Source organism: Bos indicus, chromosome 3 (assembly GCF_029378745.1).
Source record: "Bos indicus isolate NIAB-ARS_2022 breed Sahiwal x Tharparkar chromosome 3, NIAB-ARS_B.indTharparkar_mat_pri_1.0, whole genome shotgun sequence".
Taxonomy (NCBI): Eukaryota; Metazoa; Chordata; class Mammalia; order Artiodactyla; family Bovidae; genus Bos; species Bos indicus.
Window position 1 is genome coordinate 19,688,144 of NC_091762.1, and position 10,838 is coordinate 19,698,981.

The 10,838-nt window shown below is 46.2% G+C and overlaps 1 protein-coding gene across 4 annotated transcripts; it reads left to right on the plus strand.

Moving 5' to 3' along the window:
* Positions 1-284: 284 nt before the first annotated feature.
* Positions 285-10,368, plus strand: RFX5 (regulatory factor X5). 4 transcript variants are annotated; one of them, XM_019955605.2, is made up of 10 exons: positions 285-409; positions 1,266-1,394; positions 1,646-1,679; positions 2,099-2,181; positions 2,623-2,742; positions 2,930-3,049; positions 3,191-3,272; positions 3,572-3,773; positions 3,993-4,093; positions 4,247-10,368. In XM_019955605.2, exons 2-10 carry the CDS (start codon positions 1,279-1,281, stop codon positions 5,234-5,236), a joined length of 1,848 nt encoding a protein of 615 aa, XP_019811164.2. In that variant the 5' UTR covers positions 285-409; positions 1,266-1,278; the 3' UTR covers positions 5,237-10,368. The 4 variants fall into 4 exon arrangements, with proteins under 4 accessions (XP_019811164.2, XP_019811166.2, XP_070641796.1 ...); XM_070785695.1 differs by lacking the exon at positions 285-409 and adding an exon at positions 436-469; XM_070785694.1 differs by lacking the exon at positions 285-409 and adding an exon at positions 748-858.
* The last annotated feature ends 470 nt before the right edge of the window (positions 10,369-10,838 follow it).

The window sequence follows — 10,838 nt, forward strand, 5'->3', positions numbered from 1 at the left end:
CACGGAAGGAGAAAGCAAAGAAAGCTTCAAAAGGAGGAGAGCGTCCGGTCTTTCGTCCTGCGGTCCCTTTAAGAGAAGAACCTCTTGGGACCGGCAGTCCCAACCGACCCCAGTTTTAACCGAAACCTAACCCGGACTTCCCCCTCTTGACTCAAATAAGACCAACTTTGGATTTTCCCTCCCCTATTGACCAATCAGATTCTGTTACCAGGCAGATTTTAGCGGCTGCCGGTGCGAGCCCGGCGCCTTCTGTCTCCGGGTGGCAGCAACGACCAATCGTAGAGCAGGCCGTCCGAGTATCTAGGCAGATCGGGGCCGTTCCAGCCATTCAGAAAAAAGGAAATAAAGCAACGCACGAGCCCGCTGGGCCAGGATCGTGGGGCTGGGCTGGAGTGAAGGTGGCTACGAGGTAGTTTCTCTTTCTCCCTTACCTTTATTGTTGGTTGTTTTGGAAGGTGACTGTTCAAAGGTAGGGAGGGGGCAATATGAGTTGGGAGGAGAGCAGACAAGATTTTGGCTGTATTTTCAACTGCTTCTTCACCCATGTGCACGTGCCCCGAATCTAGGACCCCCCCTTTCCCGCAACCGGGTTTTCTACGCCCAGCACAGGAATTCCGCTACCCTGAACCCCCTACTTTGCAGCAACGCGGGATTGAATGGAGGGGGAAGGGAGAGACTGGGGGCGCGCGTCGGGAGGGGAGGTGAGGGCGATGACGTAGGGGCCGGCGACGTGGGGAGGGGGAGCTGCGGGGGAAGCCGTGGCGAGATTAAGTAATGAGAAGTTGGGCCCAGTTTTTTCCAAGCCTGGAAGGGCAGAAACTGTTCGTATCCTTTCTGACCTCCCAGGCAAATTCAGTGGTGAGGAGTATATTAGAGAATTAGACAACTTTATCCTGTGGTGGTGGTTGAGGGAAAGGAGGGTAGTATGGGGTTAGAGGCAGAAATGAAAATTTCTCTCTAACGTGGATTCCCAATCCCCCGTATCTCTTCCTTTACAGTTTTCCACATTTAGGAGACTGCAGAAAGGTGGGGCAGATAGAATGGAAATGGCAAAGATCTCTTTGGGTATATATGGGCCTGGAGAAGTAATGGAATAATTTCTAATTTTTGTAGAAGGCAAATTATAGAAAAAGACCACTGGGGAAATTCGGAGGCTTTCTTTCTGTTTTTCTGCCTTTCTGGGTAGAGAGGTGAGGAGTGCCCTGGGACCTCCAGCGGGGAAGGAAAATCTTGTTAAATCTTGTCCTGTCTTCTCTCAACTCTAGCCCTCATGCCAGGATGGCAGAAGATGAACCTGATGCTAAGAGCCCAAAGACTGGGGGAAGGACTTCCTCAGGTGGTGCTGAGGCGGGGGAACCCACCACCCTTCTTCAGAGGCTCCGAGGTACCATTTCGTAAGTACTCATCACCATCTCTAAACCTTGTTTCAGACCTGGGTATAGATCCCTATAGCACTTCTCTTCCTCTGTATTGGATGACCTGCACCTCCCCACGGGAGTGCATCTGACCAGGGGAGATTTTCATCATGGTAGCAGTTCTTGAGCACCTGCTAGGCTTTTCAGACCCCTTCCTCTCCCTAGCAGTCAGCCACAGGGATGGGGAGAAATCTTTTGTATGACCTCCAGCTTTTTCCTCTTCTCTACAGCAAGGCCGTGCAGAACAAAGTAGAGGGGATCCTGGTGAGTATTTACGGAAGAAGGCAAGAGAGATGGCATTGGTGGGGGGGATGAAGATGGTGAGGATATGGGTTAGAAAGATTCATGCAAGGGAGTCAGGGAGTCAGTGCTGTCTGCCCTGTCAGAAGATAATTGGCTTTACAACTTGTTATCGCTTTGACCTTGAGCATCTCACTTCATCTCTGTGACCTCTTGTGGAGAAGCCCAGTAGAGATAAAATCAGAGCTGATCCCCTCCACTACCCTTCTCACCTTGGTAATCCTTAAGGGCTCCTAACCTTAAATCATTTCTAAGGTCCTTTGTCAGCCTGACACTCACTCACTCAGCTAGACTGTTTAGTAAGGATCAGGATCAGAGGGTCCTACCTTGGGTATTTCTTGGCCTTATAATTTTTCCTACCTCTCTGTTACTCCCTACCTCAGCAAGATGTACAGAAATTCTCCGACAATGACAAGCTGTATCTCTACCTTCAGCTCCCCTCAGGGCCCAGTACTGGAGACAAAAGGTAGGTTTGGTGCTGGAATTTTAGATATCAGAGGTGCTTATTTTTAAAGAAAGGCTCCCTAGGGGTGGTCCCTGGTGGTCTAGTGGTTAAGACTTCACTTTCCAATGCAGGGGGTGCGGTTTCAATCCCTGGTTGGGGAGCTAAGATCCCACATGACTCCTGACCAAAATGTAAACAACAGGAGCAGTATTGTAACAAATTCAATAAAAACTTAAAAAAAAAAAAAAGAAAGGCTCCCTTAAAAAGGGCTTGGTGAATAGGAATACTCATAACAGCTCTCCTTAGTCGGGAATAAAAGTTGCTGTCCTGCCTTGGTTTACCAGAGAAAGGTGAATTCTGGATGCACTGATTCAGTCCAGCCCTACTGAGGTGATAATCTGGATGGAACCAGGGCAACTGTTGGGATGTTGGCAATACTTGTCTCTCTTATTTCTCTTGCAGCTCAGAGCCAAGTACACTCAGCAACGAGGAGTACATGTATGCTTACAGGTGGATCCGCAACCACCTAGAGGAGCATACCGACACCTGCCTGCCAAAACAAAGTGTTTATGATGCCTATCGGTGGGTGGATGGGAGGGGGTGTATGGGGGCTGGGGAGGTGGGCCTAGGACTACCCCCTCCTCCCTGGAGAGGCCCCTGCCTCGATGGAGCCGGACTTCAAGGGTCTCCCAACCTTGATTCCCAGGGACCCTCTGAACCCACCCTTCTTCTCTGAGTGTTCTTCCCTCTCTGTCCCTGCCTCACTCAGGAAGTACTGCGAGAGCCTCGCGTGTTGCCGCCCGCTCAGCACAGCCAACTTTGGCAAAATCATCAGAGAGATCTTCCCTGACATCAAGGCCCGAAGGCTTGGTGGCCGGGGCCAGTCCAAGTATCCTTGACTGGAGAGGGTGGGCTGGAGGACCTGGGGAAAGAACCTTAGGGTGAGGATGTGAAGAGCTGGAAGTGGAAACAGCCCAACCTTCCTACATGGGGACCTCCAGTGTGTTGGTTACCCCTTAACTTATGTCAGATATTGCTACAGTGGCATACGAAGGAAGACCTTGGTATCTATGCCGCCCTTGCCCGGACTTGACCTAAAGGGCTCTGAGAGTGTAAGTAACAACCCTCCGACTGCACTCTTCTCCCCAAAGTAGATGGCAGAGGACTTTGGGAGGTGTTTTGAGGCCTGACACAGCCTAGGTCGTTTGGCACAGTTTCTCAGCCTATAGGATATGCCCTTCTGCCTACGCTATGGCTGAGGCAGAGGAGAAAGAGAATTTGGGGGTTTCTGGGATGGCATGATAGAAGCTACTGCCATCCCTAGTCTGGTCTTATGGTCAACATTGGTGCCTGAGAGGGGCGCAGGGGCCTTTGTTCACAGTGTAATTGGGTGTGTCCTTCCCCTGTTTAGCCAGAAATGGGCCCAGAAGTAACCCCAGCGCCTCGGGATGAGGTGGTAGAAGCAGCCTGTGCCTTGACCTGTGACTGGGCTGAGCGAATCCTGAAACGGTCCTTCAGTTCCATCGTTGAGGTTGCCCGCTTCCTGCTACAGCAGCATCTCATCTCTGCCCGATCTGCACACGCCCATGTGCTCAAAACTGTGGGACTCGCTGGTGGGTGGACCCTGTATTACGTTCAGAGAACCCTTCAGCCACTTTCAAGCTTAAAGGCTCTCCCACATAAATGAGGAGAGAGACACCTTCTGTTCCTAGAGACCCTTCCCAGACATGCCTTAGCCCACCTCTTTCTCCTGCCTCTCTACCAGTCAGAATCACCTCCCTCCTCCATTCTGTTCCTTCCTCACCGCTTTTCCTTTTCTGGCACCTCCGCAGAAGAGGACGAACATGCCCCTCGGGAACGGTCATCTAAATCCAAGAACGGGGTAGAGAACCTGGAGGGCGGTTCTCATAAGAGACCAGAGAGACAGGTCCAGGTGAGGAAGCTGATGCCCTTGACCTTACTCCCCTGGGCTGCGGGTGTAGTACACCCTTCGCCCAGTGGGTTCAGTACTTTTTCACGTCCTGTTCCTATATTCCCTCCATTGTCCAGTCTTCCCACTTACTGTGTTCTTCTCTTTACTTTTTAGCCTCCTAAAGAGCTAGACCCCCGAGCTGGGGCTGGCCCCTCTGCACGTGGAGAGAGAAAGAAGAGTGTAGCGGAGAGCCCGGCGCCAGTAGCCAATAACCCGCAGGTTAATGCCCTAGTGGCACGGCTGCCTCTGCTCCTCCCCCGGGCCCCTCGCTCACTTATTCCGCCAATCCGAGTCTCTCCACCCATCTTGGCCCCCAAACTTTCTTCAGGCACTCTGAAAATGGCTGCACTGCCTCTGCCCAGTAGGGCTGGGGGACCCCAAGCAGCTGTTCCCATCATTAACATGATCTTACCAACGGTTCCTGCTTTGCCTGGACCTGGACCTGGGCCTGGGCAAGCTCCCCCTGGGGGGCTCGCTCAGCCAAGGAGTGCAGAGAACAGGGAAGTGGGCATAGGGGGTGACCTGGGACCCCATGACAAAGGTGTCAAGAGGACAGCTGAAGTGCCTGTGAGCGAAGCCAGTGGGCAGGACCCACCAGCTAAAGCCACAAAGCAGGATCTAGACGATACAGGAAGTGATGCCAAAAGAAAACGGGGGCGCCCTCGAAAAAAATCAGGTGGAAGTAGGGAAAGGAATTCTACCCCCGACAAGTCAGCAGCTGCTGTGGACTCAGCCCAGTCCTCAAGGTTACCACGGGAGGCATGGGCCTCTGGAGGGGAGAGCAACTCAGCTGGAGGATCAGGGGGGCCAGGGCCAGTAGGAGAGGCTGAGAAGGGGGTGCTTGCCCAAGGTCAGGAGGATGGCGCCGTTTCCAAAGGAGGAAGGGGCCCCAGTTCCCGTCATGCCAAAGAAGCAGAAGATAAAATTCCTCCTGTCACCCCCAAAGTGAGCGTCATCAGGGGCAGTAGAAGCCAAAAGGAGGCTCTTCATTTGGTCAGGGGAGAAGTAGACACCTCCGCACAGGGTAATAAAGACTTAAAGGGGCATGTGCTTCCGAGCTCCATTCCCCATGAGCGGAAAGACCCCAAAGCGGCACCCCCATGATAGGTATGTGGGAAGGAGTGTTTATAGCCCTATGTTAACTCTACCTGGCTGCCTAGAAGAGGCCCTTCTTTGCACTTGCTTCTCACTTGGCTCTTCATTCTCTTCTGTATAGACAGCTGAGGCACCCTGTCTTACATAGTGCCTGATTTTTGCCTCTCACCTTTCCAGCTCAGTCCCCTTGGCTTTAGAGTCACTAATCTGTAGTGACCCCTCTCCTGGATCCCTGCACTATCTTGTGGGAATATAGGGATGAAATACGATGAATGCCTAGGCTTGGAGTCTTTTGGTTTTAAATCATAGAAAACCTAACTCAGACTGGCTTAAAAACAAAGATTTATTGGCTCATGTGACTGGCAAGTCCAGAGGTAGGGCCAACTCCAGGTAAAGCTGATCCAGTGACTCCGTAAGTCTCTGAATACCTGATTGATTTTCCCCCCTACCTTCTGTAGGATCATCTTAAGCCTGGTCCACCTCGTGGCTGCCAGCACTCCTGGGATTCCATGTTTCCTCTCTCATGTCCAGCCAGAAAGAGAGGGCATCTTTGTGCCAGGAATCCTAGCAATAGCCCTAAGATTCACTTCGGTGAGGTCAGCCTGGGTCACACACCCATCCCTAGCCAGTCACTGTGGGCAGGAGATTGGTATAATAAATGCTAATTTGCTTGTTTACGCTACATCATGGCCTGTACCTTTTGAAAAAAAAAGGCAGGATCAGCCTCCTTAGAATCACATAGATTCCTCAATGGGGACTGGGAGTGGGGAGTTCCCGGGGAGTCACCTGACACCTGGCCACTGCTAAGAAGTAGGTGTGGTTTTAGCTTGCTAGGCTGAGACCAGTTATCTTCCTTCCTTTTTTTCCAGATAGTTTTGAATTTTCCTTACAGCAGCTGTAACCTCTTTTCCTCTTATTCTGGTCTCAGGGAATGAGAGGGAAATCTTTCTCATTTGGAGACTAGCTCTTTAGTCTCATTTGGATAACAATCCCCCTTTTTCTTCCACCTCCTTCTCAGAGATGGGTATCCTTCATTCTCCTCTTTCTGAATTTTAGTTTTCTCCTCATTCTCAATGCTTCACTCTACTGCCTCTTTCACCAAGTAGAGTGAGGTTTACTCCCTAGTCATTTTATTAAATTCACTCTGTATCCACCAGGTGTCAGTCTCTTGTCATGTAAGTGTCAGGACTTAGCTGGACCGGGATTGTGGGTTTAGGCTGTGTGTATGGAAGAAGGTACCTTGCCTATCTGGGAGCACCAGTAGGAAAGGAATTCAGGTATATATTTGGGAAAAGCAGTAAACCAACCAACATTAATTAAGGACCTACTTTATCTTCTGCATAGGGTAGCTTCCATCAGGGATTCTCCATTTTCTTTCAGGGAGCCTTCATTCATTTGTTCCTTTATTTCCACCATTGCAGATTTTTAAAAATTATATGTAATGTTTGATATCTATAAAGAATATATTTAACGTAAGTTATGAAGCATAATAACTAAATGACTCATCACCCAATTTGTACATTAAAACATTAGAAATACTACTGAATTTCTCGTGTTCTTCCCCTAACCTATGCTCCTGGCTCTCCCTAGAGGTCACCACTATCTTTAATTTTGTGTTTATTAACTACCTGCAATATATACATACATACATATATATATATATCCTTTCCATTTATGTATATACCCTTTAAAAATGGTTTTGCTTTTTAGCTTTACAAAATTTTATTCTCTAATACTCCCCTGTGGTTTGCTTTTTTTTCCCCACATAACATTATTTCTAAGATTCATCCATGTTGTAGATAGCTATTACTCGCTCATTTTTATCTATATAATATTGCAAGTGCATAAACCACAATTTATCCATGTCAGTGGACATTTGGGTTGTTCCCAGTTTTTTGCAGTTATAAATAATGCTGCTACTAACATTCTTGTACAGGTTAGTGCCTTTGTTTTTAGTAAGCTTTCTAAGGCTTCTGAGATGATTCCTTTGGTCTGTACACCCTCTGAGTTGGAAACTGTTCCCTCTTGTCTCATTCTCTAAAAACGTTTATATTAGATTGAACTGAACCATCCTTTGATCGTTTGATAAAACTTACTTGGTAAGCCATTTGAGCCTGGCCTTTCTTTGTGGGAAACATCTTAATTTCAATTTATTTAATAATTATAGGCTATTTGGGCTTTCTATTTCTTCTTGAGTCAATTTAGGTAAAGTGTTTTTCTAGAGTTTTGTGCATTTTACATCATTTATTTTTAATGAAATTCCTTCCATGTTCTTTTTCTCCTTTGCTCCCTGGGTGGTCGTGTCCTCCTTTTCATTTCTGCTGTTTACTTGTGCCTTCTTTTTTTCCCCTTTGACCAACTACACCAGAAATTTGTTTTACTTGTTTGATTTAGCTGCCATTCTGGGCTTTGTTGATACTCTCCCTTAAATATTTGTTTTCTACTTCATTAATTATGGATGTTATCTGTGGTATTTCCTTCTGCTTTCTTTAGATTTAATTTTATGTTCTTTTATATCAACTCTTTGCGACCCCATGAACTATACGGTCCGTGGAATTCTCTAGGCCAGAATACTGGAGTGGGTAGCCTTTCCCTTCTCCAGGGGATCTTCCCAACCCAGGGATCAAACCCAGGTCCCCCGCATTGCAGGTGGATTCTTTACCAGCTGAGCCACAAGGGAAGCCCAAGAATACTGGAGTGGGTAGCTTATCCCTTCTCCAGGGGATCTTCCTGACCCAGGGATTAAACCGGGGTCTCCTGAATTGCAGGTGGATTCTTTACCAACTGAGCTATAAGGGAAGCCACAAATATTTGTTTTCTACTTCACTAATTATGGATGTTATCTGTGGTATTTCCTTCTGCTTTCTTTAATTTTATGTACTTGTACATCTTAATTTTTATCTAATTAATTTTCAAGTTGTGTTATTTTCTATAAGTTTTCAAGGACTCACTTCCCTATATTCTCCACATTTTTCTGTTTAAAAGTATTTATTACTTAGTTCTAAGAATTTTTAAATTACCTTTATGACTTTTTGGATTCGTGATTTAGAAAAGTTTTCTAAATTTCCAAAATCTAGCTATTTAAAATTTTATCTTTTTGATACTAATTTTCAGTTTGATCATTTGTGCTCAGGAAATGTGGTCTCTGTGATAGCAGTTCTTTGAAGTTTGTCAGGATTGTTATTTTTATATTCTGGGGCTTCCCAGGTGGCTCAGTAGTAAAGAATCTGCCTGCCAATGCAGGAGATGCAGGTTCGATCCCTCGGTTAGGAAGATCTCCTGGTGAAGAAAATGGCAACCCACTCCAGTATTCTTGCCTGGAAATTCCCATGGACAGAGGAGTCTGGCAGGCTACAGTCCATGGGTTCACAAAGAGTCAGACTCAACTTAGTAACTGAACAACAATTTTATATTCTGTAACTTACCTTGGATATCTACCTGTTCTGTTGATTTCTGCTGATTTTCCCATAGCAGCTTGTTCCCTGGTATATTTTGTATTTTTGGATTTTGAGCTCCTATTTTGTTAATCTAAGGAAATCTGGTGGGCCTAAATTGGGGGTACTTTCCTCCAGAGAGAATTTGCACTTGTTTCTGCCAGGTGACAAAGGGTGCTCCTTACCTGGGACTGTGTTAACCTTTCAGGAGTCCTGATTTAACTCAGGAGTCCCAGATTTTCTCCCCTGCTTTGGCTGGGCCCAGGGTTTAGCCTCTGTTAATGATACTGATACTAGCATTTGTCCCCAGAGCAAACCTGCTTCTTCTGCTGCATGTTACTCATTCTGCATAAGGATTCAGCTCAATGTTATTTTTTCCCCTTCCTTTAGTGATCTCTTCTACTTTCTGATGAGCGTGACAAACATGTTTACTGTAATTTATCCAGGATCCAGTGGTATTCTGTGAGAGAGCCCTTTCTCTCCTCCATGCTGCCAGAAGTAGAAGTCCATTACTGTAGTTTTGGCATTTTCCTTCTTGTTAAGAGCTCTGCACTTGTTGGAAGCTAGCTGACTTAGCACTATCCTTAAGTCAATAATGATTTCAGCACAGTGTGAGTTATGTTAGCAGTAAGCACAGAGAGTGGTGGGAGCCCAGAGAAATAGACAGGGATCAGAAATGACTTGCTAGTAGAGGTGAGTAGGACAAGGCCAACTCATAAAGCAAGGACAGAACAACAGAAGACATGATACAAAGAACTGAATCATGATACCCATTCTGCTGCCTAAGAGCTGTAAATTCAAAGAGATTGAGTAATTTGGGAAGGCTTCTTGGAAAAGGTAGCCTTGAGTTAAGCCTTTAAGTAGAGCTTAAGTAGATTAAAAAAAAAAAAAAGTCATTCCAGGAAAAGCAGGAGTTTGAGGATGTGAGTAAGGACATGGCAGTCTAACCCAGTAAAAAGACCTGTTCGGCAGAAAGGTTATGTATGAACAAGAGAGAGAAATCAACTGGAAGAAAAACACACAACAGTTGAATGAATGGGTAAAAGTTATCCAGTGATGGAATTGAAAGTAATCCATTGATTGAATGAATGAAAGATACGAAGTTTGCATTAGAGGATGGAGGAACTGAAGTAAAAAAGAACCCTCCAGACAGCTGTTGCCATTGTCCATGTGGGAGGAGATGAGGGACTGGACCAGGTTGCTAACAAGTTGGAGGTGATAGGCATACGGAAAAGTAAACCACTGGTGATACGATAGAAGCTTCCAAGGGAACAGTGCCCTCACCACGATTGGGTTTGGGGATATATCCATTCACTTTAGGAGACCAGACCACTGGGTGATTTTAAGATTTACATGAATGTTATAGGGGTTTTAAGTAGCCTATTTTATATTTTTACCCTAATATTTTAAAAATCTAACATGAAACAAGTTATTCTTCTCTTGGTCAGGAAGTCTTCAGTTGGTTAGATGAAGGGCTAAACGAAGGTTTTGGGGACTGCCTACTGCTTCCTCTCTACTATTCCTTATTCTCTCCCCAATACCCTGTTCCCCAGTCCCATTGTTGTCTTTTTTCATTTTAGCCTTAGCATAAAGTAAGTCAGAAATAAAAATTTGTTACTTACTAAAACTTGAAATAATCTTTTGCTGTTAAACCAAGGTAAACTCTATGTCTAGTCTGTGGCCTCAAATAAATGAATGTATTGTTAACTTTTGTAGGCAACAGTCAATTTTCTTAAAAACAACAAAAAAAAGTAAATACCACATTGACTAACATGCTAAACGGGGGAATTAATATCATTATATATTTGTCTGTGTGTTTTGTCTCATGGTTCATCAGTAGGCCTATTCCTGCTTTGTCTAGGATCATTCTGCTGGTTCCATCTTATGCGGTAAAGCTAATTTTATATATATATATATATATGCTGCTAAGTCGCTTCAGTCGTGTCCGACTCTGTGCGACCCCATAGATGGCAGCCCACCAGGCTCCCCCATCCCCGGGATTCTCCAGGCAAGAACACTGGAGTGGGTTGCCATTTCCTTCTCCAATGCATGAAAGTGAAAAGTGAAAGTGAAGTCGCTCAGTCGTGTCCGACTCTTAGCGACCCCATGGACTGCAGCCCACCAGGCTCCTCCGTCCATGGGATTTTCCAGGCAAAAGTACTGGAGTGGGGTGCCAT

Excerpts from the sequence above, each read along its gene's own strand:
- RFX5 (XM_019955605.2), top strand. The coding sequence starts at position 1,279 with ATGGCAGAAGATGAACCTGATGCTAAGAGCCCAAAGACTGGGGGAAGG. Across the intron at positions 2,182-2,622 it reads CCCAGTACTGGAGACAAAAG|CTCAGAGCCAAGTACACTCA; the intron begins GTAGGTTTGGTG and ends TTTCTCTTGCAG. Across the intron at positions 3,273-3,571 it reads ACCTAAAGGGCTCTGAGAGT|CCAGAAATGGGCCCAGAAGT; the intron begins GTAAGTAACAAC and ends TCCCCTGTTTAG.